Genomic DNA, 23772 nt, shown 5'->3' with positions numbered 1-23772 from the left:
GTGTCTGGACAGCTTGCCGTTCAGCGCCTGCCAAGACCCACTTCAGTCCTTATCCTCCGAGTGACTGCACAATTACCAAGATCCACATCAGATTAAAACTGTTCCATTTAAAAATAAACAGTAAAGATTGTTCTTAAACTTGTTCTATTGGCGGTTCTCCTGAAGAATCGCGAACATTACGCCAATGACCATGCAGATTGAGTAGCCTTTTTTTTTTAATGAATCCAACACATTTCCTTCCCACATTTCCGTCAGGCTCTCTTCCCCATCCAGAGAGAGGATAGGCTTTGTTTGCTTCCTAGGCCTCACCTCCTCCCAGTCAGCTCCATGAGGGAAGTATAGGCCTCCATCGCCTGGATTGCAGGGACTATTCTGCCCCAAGACATAACTGCATGAGGATCAGTTCAGAGAAGTGTCCCCAAACTGATAGCCCCCCCTCCCCATTCCAGCTATCTTATGAGAAAGGTTAGACAGGCTTGTATTCATGGGAGTTTAGAAGAATGAGTGAGGGTCCTATTGAAACACATAAGAACCTGAGGGGCCTTGACAAGGCGGAGGCGGAATGGACATCTTCCTCTGTGGGAGAGACTAGAACCAGCGGACACAGTGTAAAAATAGGGGGCCTCTTTTGAGGCCTCCCATTGAAGATGGAGATTAAAATGTTTTTGGATCTCTGGCGGGGATTGTGTCATCAAACATTTTCAAGGCGGGGCGGGGGGGGGGGGGGGAGTTAAATAGATTAAGGGTATCGGGGGTAGATAGAAAGTAGAGTTGTGTTCACAATCGGAGCAGCCATGTCCATCTTGAATGGCAGGAAGGCTCGAGAGGCTGAATTTCCTCCTGCTGCTACTAATGTGCATGTTCGTATGTGATCACAGACCACGCTAAAGGGCTTTACAGCCAGCAAAGCGTTTCCCAAGTATAGTTTCTGATGTAGGAAAGGTGGCATCCAATGCTTGCACAGCAAGATCCCACACACAGACAATATACATTAACCAGAAACTCTGTTTCGGTAATGTTGATAGAGGAGTAAGTATTGGCAGGACACCGGCCGGGGAGACCCCCCACCTCCCCCCCACCTCCCCCCTACCTCCCCCCCCCCCCCCCCCCCACTCTTCCGCTCTTTTTCAAAGTAGTGCCACTGGACAGATTACAGCCACCCTGAGAGGGAGCAAGGCCCTTGGTTGAATATCTCATCCAAAAGAGAGTGCCACTCACGACCAATGCAGCACACTCTCAGGACTGCTCTGGAGTGTGTCAGCCTTGGCTTCGACGCTTAAACCCTGGGGTAGGACTTACCCAACAAACTACGAACCGAGAGGCGAAGGTGCTACCTAACTGAGCCAGGGCTGATATTCAAACCAGCTGGTCCTCTGAAGCCGCCATTTCTAAATCGGCTGTCCACCCACTCGGCCGTTTTCCCGCGGACCTCCGCATGCACACCATGCAGTCACAAGGATGGTGAAAAAATTCAAAGAGGTTTGGCTTAAGATTGTACCTCAGGCTATGTATACTTCAGACATGCACACAAACTCCCACTTGCACTCGCAACAGGTGGCCCGAGTGTGTGACTATGAAAGGAATAAAATTGGAGGAAAAATTTTAATTGCAGTGCAGCTTTGGAATTTTATAAAAATGTGAGAGATTGGATATTACTGCATATTTGGTTGACAGGTTTGTACTGGGTCCACTTAATGACTTTTGACAACTATCAAAGTGAAATGGGTTGTAAATTATCTTCAGAAATTCTTTAGGGATTTTTAAAATGTCGTTTTGATTTGTGTGCAGAAGTTAAATCTGGGAACGGAGGGCCCCTTTTTCTTTTAGACTAAAAGGAATCGATTAAACCGAAAATCGGCAGTATTGGTCAGAATTTAAATGTAGGGGATGGGGTCTCGCCCTCCAGCCTTTTCACAATTCAGTTTTAGGGGATGTGAGTGTGCCAGGCCTCTTCCCAACTGCCCCTTCAGAGGGCATTTTAAAGTCAACCGCATTGCTGTGGATCTGGAGTTACATGTAGGCCAGACCAGCCAAGGGCACAGATTTCCTTTTCCCAAAGGGCATTAGTGAACCAGATGGGCTTTTACGACTGGTCTTCATCCAACGTTTAATTCCAGATTTTTAAAATTCAAATTTCACCATCTGCCTTGGCGGAATTTAAACTCTGGTGCCCAGAACTTGGTCTGAGGTCTCTGGATTACTCGTCCACTGACAATACCACTGTGCCACTGCCTCCCCTAAATGCTAGCGAACTGGCAGGTTGCTGACCAATTGGAGGCCAGCAGATTTTCATTGCTCAACAGCACCACTGGCGCAAAGGTGGTTGCTGCCAGTATTGCACCCAAAGCAGGCCCAGGCAGAGGTGAGTGATCGCGGGGTGCAGGGGCAGTGGGTGCAGCCGCAGGGTGAGGTTAGCATGGGATGGTGGTGGTCCTCAGCAGGCCCCACCGGCAGGTCCCAGAATGAGGGACTCCCGCCCACTGTCCACCACAACCGGGGGAGCCTGCCAACCACAAGGTTTGTTTTCCATGTTTCTCACGTTACAAGTCCCCTGCCTGCCACTGGGTGAATACCAACGGGCGTGGGATTGAAACCCCTAAGTGGGCATTAATTGCCCACTTCAATTGTCACCGGGTCATAAGGGTCATCCACAAGCCTTCTCGACCTGGAGAAATGGGGTAGAGGCGGCAAGGTGATGGGGTGGAAGATGGAAGGTGCACGTTTAAATGTCCCCACCACCAACCCTGCCACTAGGATGGAGCATTAGATTCCGTCCATTGATTCAGCTGCTCATTATATACCTCTCCTGATTTGCAAGTAGAAAGAAAAATATTATTTCCATTGACAGAGAGCTGAACTTGTATATTACTGGCAAAGTCACGATCTCCAAAATATCCAAGGTTTCTGACACACTAAATTGGGAGGTGGACAATCATTAGGAACGCCTGTGGTGTTCGAATGTATCATATCATTGGGCAGATATATATTTTATTTGTTGGATCTGGGTGTCACTGGCTCAGCCAGCATTCATTGTCCATCCCTAATAATATAATATAATAATAATCGCTTATTGTCACAAGTAGGCTTCAGTGAAATTACTGTGAAAAGCCCCTAGTCGCCTCATTCCGGCGCCTGTTCAGGGAGGCCGGAATTGAACCTGCGCTGCTGGGCTTGTTCTGCCTTACAAGCCAGCTGTCTTAGCCCCTCCAATGCGGTGGTGAGCCAACCTCTTGAACCGCTGCAGGGAGGGAGGGAGTTTCAGGATTTGGACCCAGTGACAGTTCGGCGGGATTTTCTGACCTTCCCAAAAGAGTAGGAGACGGAAATGCTTTAAATGCAAAAGTTGGTGCCAGTTGGTGGCGCTCACACTGCTGAGGTGCAAAGTTCTGAGTTCAAGTCCCACCCCGGGGTCTGAGCACAAACATCTTGACCGACACTCCAGTGCCGTACGGAGGGTGTGTCATCCTATTGATGATGCTGGGGCAATTCCGAGCCCACATTAGCAGTCCGTGGGATCACTGATGTGGGTAGAACATCCGGAGAGAATCGGGAATCGTGGTTTTCTCCGGAGAGATCACGTTTCCCGATTTTCCATGCCCATCGCTGGTGACATCACAAGGTTCACGCCCACAAAGGACGAGAATCTAATTGGAATGCTTTTGCATACATTTCTTTTTTTAAATTAGAGTACCCAATTATTTTTTTTTCCAATTAAGGGGCAATGTAGCGCGGCCAATCCACCTAACCTGCACATCTCTGGGTTGTGGGGTCGAAACCCACGCAGACACGGGGAGAATGTGCAAATTCCACACAGGCAGTGACCCAGGGTCGGGATTCGAACCCGGGTCCTCAGAGCCGTAGTCCCAGTGCTAACCACTGCGCCACGTGCCACCCACTTTTTGCGTACATTTTAATATAATTAGCCAGCCCCCGCTCCCCCGCCACATGATACCCCCTCACTGAATAATCAAACCTCTTTGACATGATGTCACATCAGCATTTCAAAAAACGGGATTCAGTCAAGAGGATATCCCTGGCGGTGCAAAGGTAAGTGTAATAATAATCTTTATTGTCACAAGTAGGCTTACATTAACACTGCAATGAGGTTACTGTGAAAAGCTCCTAGTCGCTACATTCCGGCACCTGCTCGGGTACACAGAGGGAGAAGTCAGAATGTCCAATTCACCTAACAGCATGTCTTTCGGGACTGGTGGGAGGAAACCGGAGCGCCCGGAGGAAACCCACGCAGACACGGGGAGAACGTGCAGACTCCGCACAGACAGTGACCCAAGCCGGGAATTGAACCTGGGAACCTGGTGCCATGAAGCAACAGTGCTAACCACTGTGCTAGCGTGCCACCCATGGCATGGTAGTCATGGGGGAGAGCGACATGCACTGGCACTGTCCCCTCACATGGATTGATACTGCCATATTGGCACCATGCCAACCTGGTAATGCCAACCTGTGCCAGGGGCAATGCCAGGGGTGAGCCCCCTGGCCAGCCCCATGGGGGGGATTCCCCTTATGTATGTTGGGTAGGGCTGATGCATGTGAGGAGGGGGGGGGGGTGGAGGGAGTAGAGTGTCCCCGAGACTGCAGTGGTGGGGTGCAGTCACCCCCAATGCCTGTAAGGGATGTGGGGCTGAGTGGGGTTTACCTGATGCCTGTGAAGGGTGGGGGTGGCGGTGCTGCAATGTTGGCATTTTGGGGGGAGTCAGGTTTCTTCTGCTGTGGGGAGGGGGGAGTAGCCCCGGAGTTTGTAACGGGATTTCTAACGTTTACATAGGGAAGGGGGGGGGATGCTGGGGCCGTTCAGTTTCTCCGCTGATTGTGGCACTCTTCAAAGATGGTGCCCTGATCTCCGTGAAACAGGAAATCATGCCCCGCCCTGATGGCGCAAACCACTCCCACTGATTTTTTTTTTAGTCAGAGAGGCTGAAGATCCGGAGTGAATACTGGGCTGTGCAGCTGGAGCGTGACATGCCGGTTTTCAGTCTGAGCCTGGCATTTTGGTAAAATATGGGAAAATTCCACCCAATGTGCTTTGGCTGATACTGTCAACCTGCCTGCTTAGCTGGATTGACACACTCTCCTGGCACCAAGGGCTTGGGAGTTATCCCCAATGTCCTGGCCAATATCAGCTGTATAGAACCTTAGTTAGGCCACACTTGGAGGATACTGTTCAATTCTGGTCGCCACACTACCAGAAGGATGTGGAGGCTTTAGAGAGGGTGCAGAAAAGATTTACCAGGATGTTGCCTGGTATGGAGGGCATTAGCTATGAGGAGCGGTTGAATAAACTCCGTTTGTTCTCACTGGAACGATGGAGGTTGAGGGGCGACCTGATAGAGGTCTACAAAATTATGAGGGGCATAGACAGAGTGGATAGTCAGAGGCTTTTTCCCAGGGTAGAGGGGTCAATTACTAGGGGGCATACGTTTAAGGTGCGAGGGGCAAGGTTTAGAGGAGATGTACGAGGCAAGTTTTTTTACACAGAGGGTAGTGGGTGCCTGGAACTCGCAGCTGGAGGAGGTGGTGGAAGCAGGGACGACAGTGACATTTAAGGGTCATCTTGACAAATACATGAATAGGATGGGAATAAGACCATAAGGAGCGGAAGTAAGGCCATTCGGCCCATCGAGTCCACTCCACCATTCAATCATGGCTGATTTCAACTCCATTTACCCGCTCTCTCTCCATAGCCCTTAATTCCTTGAGAAATCAAGAATTTATCAACTTCTGTCTTAAAGACACTCAACGTCCCGGCCTCCACCGCCCTCTGTGGCAATGAATTCCACAGACTCACCACTCTCTGGCTGAAGAAATTTCTCCTCATCTCTGTTCTAAAGTGACTCCTTTTTATTCTAAGGCTGTGCCCCCGGGTCCTAGTCTCCCCTGCTAATGGAAACAACTTCCTTACATCCACCCTATCTAAGCCATTCACTATCTTGTAAGTTTCTATTAGATCGCCCCTCAACCTCCTAAACTCCAATAAATATAATCCCAGGATCCTCAGACGTTCATCGTATGTTAGCCCTACCATTCCTGGGATCATCCGTGTGAATAGAGGGATATGGACCCCGGAAGTGTAGAACATTTTAGTTTAGACAGGCAGCATGGGCAGCGCAGGCTTGGAGGGCCGAAGGGCCTGTTCCTGTGCTGTATTTTTCTTTGTTCTTTGTACCCCTCACTCAACATCAACAAAAACAGATTATCCGGCTGTTAGCACATTGCTGTTCGTGGGAGCTTGCTGTGAGAAAATCGGTTTCTGCGTTTCCTACATTACTGCAGGAATTAGATTTCAAGATGTAAAGTCTGGTGTTTGCGGAAGCGCTGTATTAATGTAACTCTGTTTTCAAATTTTAAATTTATTCAAGGAGCGGAGGACCCTTTCTGTGTAAATACACAAATCATTGCAATGTCTTTTTATTAATTCTTACCTGGGATGTGGGCGTCGCTGGCTGGGCCAGGATTTGTTGTCCGTCCCTAATTGCCTCAGGCCTTGGTTGAAGTGGTTTGCTCGGTCATTTAAGATACAACTGTGGGTCTGGAGTCACATGTAGGCCAGACTAGGTAAGGATGGCAGATTTCCTCCCCTGAAGGACCGTGTGGGTAGATTAACCACAAAAACTAAATGGGAACATTTGTTCTCTGTCTGGAAGCGTGGAATGCAAGTTAAGACTGGAGGAGGCGATGTTTGAACTTGTACGAGATCTTGGTTGGGCTTTAGTCAGAGTATTTTGCACAGTTTGGTCATCTACATTGAAGGGAGGGTATTTAAATAGTGGAAGATGTGTTACAAAGATTTATTGGGATGTTGGGGGGGCATAAGGGGTTATTGATGCAAAGAGGGGCTTGAGAAATTAAGGTTCTCAAACAAAAACCATTGTTGGATAATTTACAGTGAGAAGGTAATAAAAGGGCACAAACGCAATATAATAGCACAAAACAGTTAAGACAAGTTGAGAAAGAATTTCCTGGGGGGTGGTTAGATGTGGATTTGTCTGTCACAAGGCATTATTGAAGCAGAACCAGAAATTCTTTCGGAAAGGAATTTGTTGCTTGGAAAGGAAAACTATCGAAAGGACATGAGGAACACAAATGAGAATGAGATTAAATTCGGTGGATCAAGTGGGGAGAAAGAAAACTCCGGCATCACTAAAACAGATAATCTGGTTATCGTTACTCTTCTCGGGAGTTTGTTATGTACAAATTGGCTGTTTATCACAGGGCAACAGTGACTATGGGCACGATCGAACGGCCTCGCCTCGCCAGATGTTAAATCGCACAAATGCCTCGCGGGATTGAAACGCTCGGAACGCCTTGCAAGATCTATCAAGATCTCGCAAGATGCTGCGATCGGGATCTCGCCCTTGCTGAGAGAGATCCAGATTTACATACTGAAGTGAGTCATTAAGCTCATTTAGATATGTTGGCGCCCTATTCTCCTGAGGCCCGGGAATGATCGCCCGTGCCTGGGAGACCTCGCCACGGCGCAATTTAGCAGGTGGTCGGGCTCTGGGCAGGCCAGTGGGTGGTCGGGCTCTGAGCAGGGTGGTACCCTCGATCTCCCGCTTCCACGTGGGTACCTAGGCAATGCTAGCCTAGCACCTTGGCAGTGCCACCCAGGCACCCTGATAGTTCCACCCTGGCACTGTTAGGGTGCCCAGATGGCACAAGGTTGGCAGGGGCACGCCCAGGGTGCCAGGCTGGCAGTCTCATGATTCCCAGGTGCCAGGTTGCCTGTGTCAGGGATCAGGCTCACAGGTGCCTTGCCATTAAGAGATAGGGTGAGGGGGGTGGGGTGCTGGAGGACACCCTTAGAGGTAGGTTGGGGCAGTGGGGTTGTCCGGAGGCCCCGGTGGGATGTCCAAGGGGGCTCGAGATCGGAGCGGCATCTCTTCCTGACGAGCTTATCAGTGCAGGAAGTGAGGTAACTGCAGCCTCGGCGGGGCGTTCCCAACCAAGGCCAGACGTACCGCAGTCCGCACTCACTTGACTTCTGTCCTTCGGCAGTCACCAGGCCACCAAGTTAATTCGCAAACCAGCGCCAAACCCCAGCAGTTTCATGCCCTGAGCTTCTGCCCACTGTATAAGAACTGGATTTGCACAGCCCACACTCATTGTAAGGACGCAAACCGAGAAGGGTGACTTTCATCCATCAGTCTAGACTGAGTTTGAACCCAGGGTTCAGAAGTGAAAGGATAGTATCAATCCCACAGCTGAATCACAGCACAGAACAGAGGAGGACTTGTACAAAAACCCTCATTTGTGGTGTAACTGAAGCACAGACTCCTCACCCGAAGAGAATAAAAGGTCTTTGTGTTATTCCCGGAAAATAATGCCAATATTGTACCATAATTAGTGTGACAGCAGCATGTCAGCATAATAAAATATCCGTCCAGCACATAGATTTTTGCTCTATGTCTTTCCAGTCTTGCATTGTACTAGCATCACGGTTGACTCTATTAATAAGAATGGAACATTTTATTGTATCTAATAATAGCAATCTGTTGTATCATGTATAACATCTTTTCTACTGTACCCAATGACTACAGATTTCTGCATATTTCGAATTTCGGAATAATAAACTATTCTCTGCTGAGTATAGGGTGATGTCTAATCTCGTCTTGGGTTTCACTTGCTGTGAATCCATTCAGTGTTACCAGGACTTTGGGTTTCAGCTGTGGAATGTCAATTAAACAAAAAAAAAAAAGAGGATTGGGCAAAAAGACAAAAACTCTTAGTTGAATACAGGTGCCCAATATAGATTCATCCCAACAAGTGCAGAAGCTGCTTCCGATTTGGATTCTCAAATACTCAATGTTTGTCCAAGCATTTACCTGACTGAAGCCAACTCCGTTATCTTGGTGGCAGATTTGTTCCCCCAGGAAAGACATTGATCTATAATTCAGCTCCTGGATAAAGGATTGACATTTGGAAGCATTAACACTACAGTGATCCCCCCCCCACTCACCCAAGACCGAAGGCCTCCACAAGCAAAGTTAGTATTCCTCTCACACGTCGCCCAACTTGACAGATGGACCTTAGCAAACTGCGCCTTTAATTCTCTCGTACGCTTTCACGAGGGTGGATGGAACAACAGAAAGCCGGGCTGAAATTTTACTGCCATTCCTGCTGGCGGAATCTTCTGGTCCCCCCCACCCCCCGCCCCCCTCCCCACTCCCAACACCCTGCTGTTCGCTGGCAGCAGAGGGTGCGAACAATAGGAAACCCCATTGACAGCAATGGAACCAGCAGAGTCAGACGGTTCTGTGTTCAAGTCTCACCGCAGGACTTGAGCACGCCGTTCCAAGACCGATGCGGTACCGAGGGCGTGCTGCACTGCTAGAGGTGCTGATGTCAAAACAGAATCGCCCCATCTGCCGCCTCTGGTGGGTTCAAAAGATTCGTTGACACTATTCTAAAGAGGAGCAGGAGAGATTTCCCCGGTGCCCTGGACAATACTTATCTCTCAATTAACGTCACAAAAAAGTCAGCTTTATCCAGTCATTATCACAGTGTTGTTGTCGGATCTTTCTGTGCACATATTGGTTGTCACATTTCCTACATTAGAACAGTGCCTACACTTTAGAAATACTTCATTGGCTGCAAAGTGCTTTGAGAGGTCTGTTGGTTGTGAAAAGTGTCCATATTACTGCAAGTCTTTTTTTAAAGAATTATGTAGAATTTTACAACACTGGCAGCATGGTGGTGCAGTGGTTAGCTCGGCTAACACTGGCAACATGGTGGTGCAGTGGTTAGCTAGGCTAACACTGGCAGCATGGTGGTGCAGTGGTTAGCTAGGCTAACACTGGCAGCATGGTGGTGCAGTGGTTAGCTAGGCTAACACTGGCAGCATGGTGGTGCAGTGGTTAGCTAGGCTAACACTGGCAGCATGGTGGTGCAGTGGTTAGCTAGGCTAACACTGGCAGCATGGTGGTGCAGTGGTTAGCTAGGCTAACACTGGCAGCATGGTGGTGCAGTGGTTAGCTAGGCTAACACTGGCAGCATGGTGGTGCAGTGGTTAGCTAGGCTAACACTGGCAGCATGGTGGTGCAGTGGTTAACTAGGCTAACACTGGCAGCACGGTGGTGCAGTGGTTGGCTAGGCTAACACTGGCAGCACGGTGGTGCAGTGGTTAGCTAGGCTAACACTGGCAGCACGGTGGTGCAGTGGTTAGCTAGGCTAACACTGGCAGCATGGTGGTGCAGTGGTTAGCTAGGCTAACACTGGCAGCATGGTGGTGCAGTGGTTAGCTAGGCTAACACTGGCAGCATGGTGGTGCAGTGGTTAGCTAGGCTAACACTGGCAGCATGGTGGTGCAGTGGTTAGCTAGGCTATTGCAGAGTGCAGTCAAGACTCAACCACATTGCCGTGGATCTGGAGTCACATATAGGCCCGACCAGGTAAGGACGGGAGATTTCTTTCCCTAAAGGACATTAGTGACCCAAATGAGTCTTGACAACAATTGGTGATAGCTGTCATGGTCAACATTATTGAAACCAGCTTTATATATTCCAGATTAGTGAATTGAATTCAAATTCCACCAGCGTCCATGGTGGGATTTGAACCAGTGTACCCAGAACAGTCCTGGGCCTCTGGATTACAAGTCCAGTGACAGTACCACCACATCACCCTTCTTCCCCCATTATTACTCTCTGCATAACTGCATTTGAAAAGAAAAGTCCTTCCACACTTCGCCCCCTCTATCTATAAATCTGTGTCCCCTAGTCCTTGAACCATTAGCTAATGCCGAAAGACACGACTGTTCATTGAATTGGACATTCTAAATTCTCCCTCAGTGTACCCGGACAGACACCGGAATGTGGCGACTAGGGGCTTTTCATAGTAACCCCATAGCAGTGTTAATGTAAGCATACTTGTGAGAATAAAGATTAGTATTCTTATTATTGATGGGAATAGCTTTGTTGACCGTATCTAAACCTGTTACAATTTTGCACAACCATAAATCTCGGGTGGTTAGCACTGTTGCTTCACGGCGCTGAGGACCCGGGTTCAATCCCGGCCCCGAGTCACTGTCACATTCTCCCCGTGTCTGCATGGGTCTCACCCCCACAACCCGAAGATGTGCAGGTTAGGCGAATTGGCAGCGTTAAATTGCCGCCTAATTGGAAAAAGATAATGGGATACTCTAAATGTATTTATTTTTAAACCTTAAGTCTCCTCCTCCGCCTTCTTTTCTCCGGGGAGAATGACCCCGGCTTCTCAAACGTAACCTTGTACCTAAATTCCCCGGAACCAGTGCTCGATTAGAAAGTGGAACCCAAGCTTCAAACAGTGCCGTCATGGGGTTCAACTGAACCACATCAGCAGTAAGAAAACCTGGAGCAAAGTGAGAACTTATTTCTCCCCCAGCAAATTGCCAGTGAAACCTGCCTTTAAAGATGCTGATGAATCCCTCGCTCTCCCCGCGCCACCCTTCCCAGTGAAATGCATGGAAGGAAAAAAGGTTGGGTGTAAAATACGTTGCTGCTTCACTGGTGTCCGAATAAAGTTAACGGCCAAAGATTTCACCCCCCAAGCATTTATGCGGGGGTAAGACGTCTGCAAAATCAAAAGCCTGCTCTGTGTAACGGGTTTGGGAATTTGCTCAGCCCTGCACACAAACAAAATCTATCCCCGTCACTGTTTGTAATTTGGGGAGAGAGTCTGGAAGCATTTAACAGAGTTTACGGCAGCATGGTAGCATTGTGGATAGCACAATTGCTTCACAGCTCCAGGGTCCCCAGGTTCGATTCCGGCTTGGATCCCTGACTGTGCGGAGTCTGCACATCCTCCCCGTGCGTGCGTGGGTTTCCTCCGGGTGCTCCGGTTTCCTCCCACAGTCTAAAGATGTGCGGGTTAGGTGGATTGGCCATGATAGATTGCCCTTAGTGTCCAAAATTGCCCATAGTGTTGGGTGGGGTTACTGGGTTATGGGGATAGGGTGGAGGTATTGACCTTGGGTAGGGTGCTCTTTCCAAGAGCCGATGCAGACTCGATGGGCCGAATGGCCTCCTTCTGCACTGTAAATTCTATGATAAATTTACAATCGTTATTAGAAATGTCATTCCCATTCAGCGGTGAAATAATCTGAAATTGAACAGCATGTCTGTGCAGATGTGACCAGTCCTGATCTGGAATCATGCCTGTGGATGAACTATTCCACAGAAACATCATTCCTCACATTGTGTCACTGGTCAATGGAATTTATAATTACAGAGCAGCTGTTTACACATCAATTTTGAAAAGCCACAGGTGCGGTATTCACAATCTGTACTGACAGCTGCCTTGTCTGTTTAAACAGCCCACTTTAAACTGTTCCCTGCTTGTAACCCACACTTACAAAATCCTTTTCCTGGTTCGTAAGAGTGAGATCAAAAGAAATAAGGAGCCTGAGTTTGCCCATTCGGCCCATCGAGCCAGCTCTGCCTTTCGATGAGGTCAGGCTGGACCTGATTTTGGCCTGACCTCCACGTTCCTCCCGTCCCTCGTAACCCTTGACCCCCTTGTTGATCAAAAATTTGTCTCAACTCCGCCTTGAACGTCCCAGCCTCTCTGGAGAAGGGAATTCCGAAGATGACTGACGCCCTGAGGTGTCAAGCTCCAAGGGCTAGTTGGTGGGGAAGAAAGGAACCAAGGGGTGAGTTCTCTGTTTTGTAGACTAGGGCTGGATTCTCCAATCCTGTAGCTATGTCCGCAGGATCCGTCTGGTCTTATGACCAGAAGGTCGGTAACGTCCCCGCACCGATCCTCCGCCCGGTGGGGGGGGGGGGGGGGGGGTGGGGGGGTGGCTAGCAGCGCGCAGCGTAAAGCCCCCAGCTTTACCTGCGGATACGGCCGCAGAATGGCCGGGAGACACTTCCCAGGGAGCTGCAATAGGGAGACCTCCCCCCCCCCCCGCCCCCCCAGGACTCCTGTAATAGGGAGACCCCCCCCAAGGGACCCCTGTATTAGGGAGACCCCCCAAGGACCCCTGTAATAGGGAGACCCCCCCCCAGGACCCCATAATAGGGAGACCCCCCCACCCCAGGACCCCATAATAGGGAGACCCCCCCACCCCGGGACCCCTGTAATAGGGAGACCCTGCCCCAGGGATCCCTGTAATAGGATGACCCCCCCCCCAAGGGACCCCTGTAATAGGGAGACCGTCCCCCAGGGACCCCTGTAATAGGGAGATCCCCCGGGGACCACTGTAATAGGGAGAACCCCCCAAGGGAGCCCTGTAATAGGGAGATCCCCCGGGGACCACTGTAATAGGTAGAACCACCCAAGGGACCACTGTAATAGGGAGAACCCCCCAAGGGAGCATTGTAATGGGGAGACCCCACAGGGACCCCTGTAATAGGGAGAACCCCCCAAGGGAGCCCTGTAATAAGGTGACCCCTCAGAGACTCCTGTAATAGGGTGGCCTATTCCCCCAGGACACTTGTAATTAGGGAGACCCCCCCAAGGAGGGACCCACCCATGACAACCCCATCCCCCATCAGGAAGGAAACCCCCGTCTGGAAGAATAGTTCAGACAGGGGCAGAGAAACAAATTACAGCTGTAACACTTACCTGGAAGCTCCACATGTCCATTCCTTGAAGGAGAACAGCTGTGACCTACATCGAGACCCCCTCAGACCCATTATCTGCAAGTCATTCATAACCTTCCAGTCGTGTGCTGTGATTGACAGGTTCCACAAACCAGCTGCAGCCTTAACTCATTTATCTCCCTTCATGGAATAATGATTCAAGTGGTAAAATCTCAATGTTTACAAACATTGACCACATCAAAGAGAGGTAAGTGCGTTCCAAGCACTAAGTGCATTCCAATCACTCAAGTGAATAGCACTTATTATTGTTGTAGTTTCCATATTCATAGAATCATAGAATCCCTACAGTGCAGAAGGAGGCCATTCGGCCCATTGAATCTGCACCAACCCTTCAAATGATCACCCGACCCAATCCCCCACCCTAAAGAGCAATTTAGCATGGCCAAACCACCGAACCGGCACATCTTTGGACTGTGGGAGGAAACCGGAGCACGTGGAGGAAACCCACGCAGACACTGGAAGAACGTGCAAACTCACACAGTCATCTGAGGTCGGAATTGAACCCGGGTCCCTGGTACTGTGAGGCAGCATGCTAACCACTGTGCCCAATTAATATTGTGGAGTAACCGTGGCAGTAATGGGGTGGAAAGTGACCCTAAGATTCCATGGGGTTTATGTAGATCTCCTGAAAAGTTCCGGACCAAATCCCTGGGACATTCAGTATAAATCTCTGTGACTTATTGAGGCTTTTCAGTATTGTGTATCAAACCAACATCATAAAAAACATGACCTCATTGCTGCTTGAGGGAGTTTGCTGCGCTCAAGGTGTCTGCCGAGCATTACAACAGTGACGACCCTTCAAAACGTGATTCATAAAGCACCGAGACATCTCTTTTTTTCTTTAGGCGGGATGATTTATTGGCAAACGCTTTCTGGCCGGACGCAGCTAGAGTTACCTGATCGTAGGACCGGCTTCTAATTCATCACAATTAGCATTCATTGCATGTCACTTTACCAGACCTTATTCAGCAGGAGTTGTGGACTGATGCTGATGTGGCAGAATTACCGCAGAGAACTCATCGAGTCTCCAAGGAAACGGAGGGTCATTGACTTGTAGTTGCGGTTAGCATTTGTGGGCAAGGGTGGAACTTCATTGCGCTGTTAAAACGACCCTGAGAGAGGTTTCACTGTAGTCCTGGAAGCCTTCTATTCATCAATATTAATGCATGGCGTCTGATTGGGACACGCAAAGTCATCTGAACTGTCGCTGGGATTTTCAGGGAGGAAACAAGATGGGTTTGATCAGTTTGAAGCTTTTGAAATTAATCATTTCCCTTTTTGCCTGTGAATGTCAGATCTGAAGTGACACGAGGTTAAAATTCAAGAGACATTCTATCGAGTCAATTATCTTCAGAGCTGCTGGTACTCGAAATGGTGTTTAATTGGTTGGGGTTGGGAGGGGGGAGGGGGGGGGATTTACTGACGGTGCACAAAACCTGCGCCTAAGTTCCATCCAAACGATACCTCTGAGGAATCAAAATGAACATTCACGGCGTGACTGTGTTCATTAGAGGCTCTGGTCTTAATGTGGTGCCACGCTGTTTATAATAGCCAGGTTGCTAAAGGTCAGGAAGATTGCACAAAGCATAACCTACTTTGACACACGTTATTTTATTTCCCATTATACAATCGCTGCAGGAATAATTCTAGGAAAGTGAATTCTGGGCAGACAATGTTCCTGGATTGCAGCGATAGCATTTTCTAGATTTAATGTTGGATCGATGAAGGATTTGTCGCTTACCCCGCATCCCAGGCGCATTGGATTTCAAGCTGGCGTATTACCCCAGCTCTCGAACTAACAAAAAGTACACTGCATGCAGTATTGAACTTGAGGGTGAAATTGATTCAGGCCAGCAGTGCGACATGGGCGTGGGAGTGAATTAGCATCCTATAATCATCAAGCTTTTTTTCATTGTCCGTTGGCACGGGAAGCCAAATTTTTAATTTCGCACAACGGAAAGGTGACGGTGACGGTGAGACCAGGAAACATGCCTCGAAAAAGAGTGTGACCTAACATTCACTGCTCTTCAGCGGAAGGAAAATCAAGGTGATGAGCAACAGGCTATGCATTTCCTAACCAGTTGGATTGCTGGCGGAGATCAATTTCACCCTCTTTACTTAATTTTAAAAAAAACTTTTGCCGCCTGTTTCTGAACAATGATTGAGATTTAAAATCCTAAATTTTTCAGGCTAACAGAAACACGCTCTCATTAGAGAGCATTGAGATGGGGCACTGCAGGATTAGAGGCAATTCTGCATTGTCGGAAGTGTCATCCTTTCGATATTAAATGAGGAACTATTGGCGTATTGGTTCGGGTGGATAGTAATGATCCCACCATATTAATCATTGAAGGTGATGATGAAGTACTCTGGGCTCCATTCAACACTCAAGATGATGAGCTTCATTTATCTCGGCGCTGTTTCTGGGAGCTTGCTGCACACACAACATTGACCATCTGTAATGTTCACATGACAGCAATTAATGGATTTCAGAGTTACTCTATGTGTGGGCTAATGCAGCTGGCCAAGGTGGGGACTTCAGCTGAAACGCCAATTCTGTCAGCATTTGGCACAACCAGGTGATATGTTGGTAAATAATTTTATATTAGGAACAGCAGGGGAAGGATTGTTAAGGGGCTGATGGCCACTTAATCTGCCTGCTACAGCTCATTTAAAAAGCTGCATGGCATTTTGGTGCTTAACACCTGAACTAATGCCCTCTCCTAATGGTGACCAGCCGATTGGGATGAACCAAGTAATTGCCGAGGATTCTGATCGCTATTTGAAGACGCACCACCTTTCATTGCTCACTGGCTGCTGGGAGTGTGAAGAGGAGTTTTGAAAAGTTTTGATTTTCTGGAGCAAGATTTGGCCAAGATTTTCCGAACCCGCTTATCAACGTGAATTCTTGAAATTCTCCGAGGAATATTGTAACAGAGAGCAAGTGATGTTCCACTTTAGCCCAGGAGGAGGGAAGTATTTGGTCACGGACATCTTGCCAATTGGCGTGCAGGAGAAATGGGTGCTGTGGCCTCCCTCCGCCCCCCGTTACTGGGCATCACTCCTCCTCTGCATTTCCTCCACCAGGATGTCCCGCCCTGCCTCCCAAAACCTGAGCCATCCTGAAACCTACCATTCAGTCAACCCGCCCACCCTGCACCTTCAGTAAAAGTGGACACATGGAACTCACATATACGCAAAATTGGTGCCTGATTAGCACTTGTGCAGTAAACCTGCAAGTTTCTGTTTTAGCGCCTCCAGTTCAAATGATGGATCATCAGCAATCAGGAGCAAAATTGTGTTTAAACCAGGTGTGTCTGGTTAGCACCGCACCCAGTTATTCCCTTTCATCAAAGTAACCCCATGAAGTGCTTTAATTACCATCCTGGACCAGACCCTAACAGTGGCTAGGATGCTGTACTGAGCTCTCATCCACCCTAATTACCAATGGCACAGAAATATTCTTGCTTTATACAGAGTTACTCTTTGAGAGAAAGATCTCTCAATGCTGCTTTACGGAACAGATCTGACTCCGCTCCAAATCTCTGCAGAAACTCTGGCTGGATGCCTTCCAAAGCTGTTTTCAACTGGCTTGTTTCAGTTCCCCCATTGTCCTCCGACAAGTCTACATTGCTTTAAATACTGTTAATCTCTTTTAACTAACTACAGTGAGAGCAGAAATGTTTCACTGCAGCCAGTTTAGAACTGAAACTGAAAAATGCTTTCTCCAAAAAGACTGACCCAGGCCGCACTTACCTTAACTTCCTGCTCAGCGTCCTGCTCAGCCCATCAGTACAGGAAGAGATCGGGGTGCCAGTTTTAAATGCTGCCCCAATCTCGTCACCCTCCCCACCACAGTCTCTGGACCTCCCAATGGCCCAACCTACCAATTAGGGGGTCTTAAAACCCCCTTCACCTCACCTCATAAGGGCAGGGCACTCCTAATCTGGCACCTTGACACTGTCAGCCTGGCATCCTAGCAGTGCCCCTTCCACCCTAGCAGTGCCATCAGGGCACCCTGGCTGTGCCAGGGTGACATTGGGTTGCCAGGGCACCACCCTGCCCAGAGTCCAACCACCCGGTGGCCTCCAATCTCCTGGGTAACCCCCCCCCCAGGTGCCATTTACACCTCGTCCACATTTGTGGCGACCTGCGCTAAACGGCGTTCAATCCCGCACCTTGGGAGACTCCGGCACAAACATATTTAAGTGTGCTTAACTGCACACTTAAATATGCAAATCTGAATCCTGCCTATAGAGGGCGACATCCAGATTGCGACACCTTGCGAGATTCCGTTAGATTTCGCGAGGCATCCCTTGCATCATAAGTCTCACGAGGGGCCTCTCGCGAGATTTACCAGCCTCGCCGCGTCCCCCAGTCTGGAGCGATGTAGCCGTGCAATCGCGGCCATCATCTCACCAAGCTGAAAAGTAATTAACTCTCCAGGGAATCCCCTTCATCAAAACAAAATTGCACTAGCCCAAGTTTTACGATGGTTAATGCATCTAAGGCTCCTAAAAACGTTGTCGTCTTTCAAACCAAGATTCTTTTTGAAAACATGACCGCAGCAGTCAAACACACTCTCTCTAATCCAGGCTTTTCACCCTTACTTCACCAGATACTTATAATCCAATATATCTAAAATCCAACATTCATCACACTTTGAAACAATTTCCATATGCAAGTCTTTTCCCCCCTAATGTCTCCCTAGCTTGTCAAGTGTCCAAAAGCTGTAAGTGTATAGAAAAGGCATAAAAACGGAAGGTACACACAGGCGAGAAGCACATCCTCCAATTTGGCATTAGTTAAACCAGGGGAAATGCATTAATTTTGCTACTGCTTGTTACCTATCAGATGCTTTTCGATTTTTGTCGCAATCAGCAATCCTAAAACGATAATCAATTCCATGGTTCCTTGCAGAACTACTTTTCAACCATTGACTCTGGATTTAGCTACATAATCACGGAGGCTGCTCCACCATTCAATAAGATCCGGACTGATCTCTAACTTCAGCTCCATCTTACTGCACGAGCCCTGTATCATTTCATTCTCCTGGCATTCGGAACCTATTGACCCCAGCCTTGGATGGTCTCGACGATTGAGCGTTCATAGTCCACTGAGAGAGAATTCTATAGATTCGCAGCTCTTTCAGTGAGGAACGTTCTCCTTGTGTCGCTCCGAAATGGCTAACAGCCTACCCCCGAGACTGCTGTCTGGACTTCACAGCCTGTCGCATTTAACAGGTTAACATGGTTGACCTGGTTCTTCAAGGGAGCATATTGTCACTAGACCATTTCAGGTCAGAATTAACTTTGTGTCGAGGCATGTCCCACAGTGCCTCACTCTATTATCTGATTGTGACCTCACTGACTACTCTCCCCTCGGACTGATTGTTCAGTTTGTGAAGAAGCATTCGCTCGAACCTCCGAGCTCGCAGGCAGAAGGGAGCGAAACCAGGGCAAGAGAAATTCTGCTGGACATATTCCCAGGTACAATTGTACACCGAAGGCTTCGAAACATAGAATCCCTACAGTGAAGAAGGAGGCTATTTGGCCCATTGAGTCTGCACTGACCCTCCAAAAGAGCACCCTGCCCACGCCTCCAACCTATCCCCGTAACTCCCCCTAACCTTTGGACACAAAGGGGGCAATGTAGCACGGCCACGCCACCTAACCTGCGCATCTTTGAACTGCAGGAGGGAACCGGAGCACCCGGAGAATGTGCAAACTTCACACACAGTCACCCCAGGCCGGGATCTTGGCGCAGTGAGGCAGCAGTGCTAACCCCTGTGCCACCGTGCCGCCCCTTGGACTTGATGAGATACTAAATGGCAGCAATTGGCACCGGGCACCCTACAGTACACTTTGTTAAAATTGAACGAGTATTCGGAGACAACAGTCCTGACTATCTCTTTGCAGATTTACTTAAGATGTCAACAAATGGAAGGTCAGACAAGATATCTGATTAGCAGTCTTGAAGGTTGACTGATCTTCATAAACAATGACTTACATGATTAGATCAGAATATAGTGCACAAGAATTGCATCACCTTTGTCGACAGTGGGATGTAAATTAACACGGTCCAAAACACTGTAATTATAATTTTAAAATGCATGCTTCGGTTGAAATAGTCATTACAAAGCAGGACAGCACAGAAGAAGGCTATGCTCTGTGTGAACCTCCACTCTCCGTCAATGTATCCTTCTATTCCTTACTCCCTCAATTTCCTGGATAGCTTCCCCTTGAATGCAGCCGTGCTATTCACCTCAACCATTCCCTGTGCTGTGCAGCAAGTTCCACACTCTAATCACCCTAATTGTTCTGAATTCCCAATTGAACGTATTGGTTGCTATCTTACATTTATGACCCTCACTTCTGGTCTCACTTGCAAATGGAAACATTAAACATGGCAGACGGAAACTATCATTGATTTAAAAAAAATTAAATTATTACTTTCTCTGAGTTCCAAAGCCAGGGCTCAGAGTATGGACAGGGGCGAACCCCTAATCCAGCTCCTCGCCTGCTCCAAAAAACAATTCAGATTCAAATTGAATCCAATTCATGGTCCCCAAAAGAGAGACATACCAGATCTGAGCCAAAAGGCAGAGCAGATACTACATTTGATCTTAGCCAAAAGGTCGAGAAGCGATAGGAAACTATCATTGATGATAGACATGTCAATATTTATAGTCCAGTCTCCATTTAATTGAACCCACTTCGGAGTCCAGGGGTGAATGTTGCGGATATTGGTATTCAAGTGCTTGCCATTTTTCTTTTACCTCACCAAAGCTTCTATTTAAATTCACCATGTAGCCTGTCCACTTTAAACTCATAGACATTGTGATCAATGGAATCCCTACAGTGCAGCAGGAGGCCAGTCAGCCCATCGGGTCTGCACTGACCCTCTGAAAGAGCACCCTGGCTAGGCCCACGCCCTGAACCTATTCCCATAATCACCATACCCCCACCTAACCTGTATATCTTTTGGACACTACAGAGCAATTTAGCAGGGCCAATCCACCTCACCTGCACATCTTTGGACTGTGGGAGGAAACCGGAGCACCCGGAGGAAACCCGCGCAGACACGGGGAGGACGTGCAGACTCCGCACAGTCACCCGAGGCCGGAATCGAACCCGGGTCCCTGGTGCTGTGAGGCAGCAGTGCTGACCACTGTGCCACCGTGGATTAACACATTTGCTAAAACAGAGGGATGCAAGACAAATGAGTCACGTAAATTTATCTGCTCACGTTGCTCAATGTCACTGTGAAACTATGATATAGTTCAAAATAATTGCTCCCGTTCAGTGTCACATCAAATTATTGCAAATAAGTGACAGCTTTGCTTCGGAGAACAGATATCCCCCTGTAAATGTTGGATAACCAATCAATTTTCTCTTGCTCAGCCCACTCGATCAATTGAATTTACTTTGCAGGTCATTTAGATGGCTGTGTGCGTCCGTGCATTGATTTGTTTTCTTAATAGCTCATTTAACTTGCTGACCCTTTTAATGTGCACTTGTAGTTTATATCTACCTGGTGCCTTTTAACTGTATTGATCGCCTTCCCTTCCTCACTTCCAGAGTTGATGCTAGCATTCCGTAAACCTGCAGCCTACTTGCCCAGTCCCTCACGGATCCGTTCCGAGTGAGATTTACAGTTAAAAAGAAGCAGAGTGAAAAATGGTCGGAGACAGGGATGCACGAAGACAACAATACAGTATGTGATAAACATACAGAGAGAAAGAACGAGAGAGAGGGAGAGTTAAAAACAGACAGGAAGAGAGACTTAAACAGTTGCCAATTTGGTGGACGCTTGTTATTGTTATTATATCTGAGCAATGTCCGGGGAAGTGAACTAGTTAATCTAGAATGTGTAAAACAAAAGGTTGTCATTCACACCACCAGCCAGCCAGTTATGGCATGCTTGTTTTAATTGTGATGCAATCTGAAATGAAGAATGAGACAGAAGACCCTGTCCTGATATTTGACTGGCCGGAAGTGTCAACATTTTTTGCATTCCCTGTGTACAAATAGTCCTTCCAGTTGTTTTAAAATCAGTTACTGTAAGCCGTTTTGCCTGAAATATGGTTATGAGGAGGGGTTGCCTCGGCAATAGAACAATATAATAGAACATTATAGCGCAGTACAGGCCCTTCGGCCCTCGATGTTGCGCCAACCTGTGAAACCACTCTAAAGCCCACCTACACTATTCCATTATCATCCATATGTTTATCCAATGACCATTTAAATGCCCTTAATGTTGGCGAGTCCACTACTGTTGCAGGCAGGGCATTCCAAGCCCTTGCTACTCTCTGAGTAAAGAACCTATCTCTGACATCCGTCGTATATCTATCTCCCCTCAATTTAAAGCTATGTCCCCTGTGCTAGCCATCACCATCCGAGGAAAAAGGCTCTCACTATCCACCCTATCTAATCCTCTGATCATCTTGTATGCCTCTATTAAGTCACCTCTTAACCTTCTCTCTAACGAAAACAGCCTCCAGTCCCTCTGCCTATCCTCATAAGATCTTCCCTCCATACCAGGCAACATCCTGATAAATCTCCTCTGCACCCTTTCCAATGCTTCCACATCTTTCCTATAATGCGGCGACCAGAACTGCACGCAATACTCCAAATGCGGCCGCAACAGAGTTTTGTACAGCTGCAACATGACCTCATGGCTCCGAAACTCAATCCCTCTACCAACGTACGCCTTCTTAACAACCCTATCAACCTGGGTGGCGACTTTCAGGGATCTATGTACATGGACACCGAGATCTCTCTGCTCATCCACACTACCAAGAATCTTACCATTAGCCCAGTACTCTGTATTCCTGTTACTCCTTCCAAAATGAATCACCTCACACTTTTCTGCATTAAACTCGATTTGCCACTTCTCAGCCCAGCTCTACAGCTTATCTATGTCCCTCTGTAACCTGCAACATCCTTCCGCACTGTCCACAACTCCACCGACTTTAGTGTCATCCGCAAATTTACTCACCCATCCTTCTACGCCCTCCTCCAGGTCATTTATAAAAATAACAAACAGCAGTGCCTCAGAACAGATCCTTGTGGTACACCACTAGTAACTGGACTCCAGGCTGAACATTTCCCATCAACCGCCTTCTTACAGCTAGCCAATTTCTGATCCAAACCGCTAAATCACCCGCAATCCCATGATGACAGGACACGAGCAATCCAGCCACACAATACAGCGCTGAACCCCCGGATGCGTCACTAATTAGGTCAGGGTAGAAGATATGGCCTCTACAGTGGGAAACGCTCCCCATCCCCAAACTCCGGGACGGGACTTAAAGCCGCGGATGGGAGAATTCCGCCCATTATTTCTCAAAACCCACCAGTCAAAAGCAGTCGAGCTCTCTGGAGACTTGAATCATTCAGAGATAAGGCAAGCGGAGATTCCATGACTTGATGCATTGCGTTCAAATAGTGTAGGGTTTAGGTTGTGCTAAAATGGGGGACAGTATTTGGCCCTGTTGATGCTGACAGGGGTGTGTGCAGTGCTTTACTTTAGCTCTTTAGTTTAGTGGGCAGCACGGTAGCATGGTGGTTAGCACAATTGCTTCACAGCTCCAGGGTCTCAGGTTCGATTCCCGGCTTGGGTCACTGCCTGTGCGGAGCCTGCACGTTCTCCCCGTGTGTGCGTGGGTTTCCTCCGGGTGCTCCGGTTTCCTCCCACAGTCCAAAGATGTGCAGGTTAGGTGGATTGGCCATGATAAATTGCCCTTAGTGTCCAAAACTGCCCTTAGTGTTGGGTGGGGTTACTGGGTTATGGGGATAGGGTAGAGGTGTGGGCTTGGGTAGGGTGCAGACTCGATGGGCCGAATGGCCTCCTACTGCACTGTAAATTCTATGATTCTATGATAATTCTATGATTTTACTTCCTGAAGTTAATGACCAGCTCTTTAGTTTTGCTGGCATTGAGGAGAGATTGTTGTCGCTACACCACTCCACTAGGTTCTCTATCTCCCTCCTGTATTCTGACTCGTCGTTATTCGAGATCCGGTCCATTATGGTCGTATCGTCAGCAAACTTGTAGATGGAGTTGCAACCAAATCTTGCCACGCAGTCATGTGTGTACGGGGAGTAGAGTAGGGGGCTACGTACGCACCTTGCGGGGCCCCAGTATTGAGGACGATTGTGGAAGAGGT

The 23772-nt window shown here is 48.3% G+C and overlaps 1 protein-coding gene and 1 pseudogene across 3 annotated transcripts in view; one reads left to right on the top strand and one right to left on the bottom strand.

The window, feature by feature from the left end:
- LOC140394417 (neuronal-specific septin-3-like) overlaps positions 1–23772 on the top strand; it is a 479015-nt gene that overhangs the window by 153641 nt on the left and 301602 nt on the right. Inside the window, exon 1 of one of the 3 annotated variants that reach the window (XM_072481672.1) lies at positions 21182–21317. The exons of the other annotated variants lie outside the window; for them this stretch is intronic. Within the exon in view, the coding sequence (XP_072337773.1) occupies positions 21281–21317 (37 nt within the window). The 5' untranslated portion in view covers positions 21182–21280. Of the gene's footprint in view, positions 1–21181; positions 21318–23772 lie in introns of those variants that run through there. 3 annotated transcript variants of the gene reach the window in all.
- On the bottom strand, positions 20049–20250 carry LOC140394628 (U2 spliceosomal RNA; annotated as a pseudogene).

Source organism: Scyliorhinus torazame, chromosome 17 (assembly GCF_047496885.1).
Source record: "Scyliorhinus torazame isolate Kashiwa2021f chromosome 17, sScyTor2.1, whole genome shotgun sequence".
Taxonomy (NCBI): domain Eukaryota; kingdom Metazoa; phylum Chordata; class Chondrichthyes; order Carcharhiniformes; family Scyliorhinidae; genus Scyliorhinus; species Scyliorhinus torazame.
This window is presented reverse-complemented; position numbering and strand designations above follow the sequence as displayed.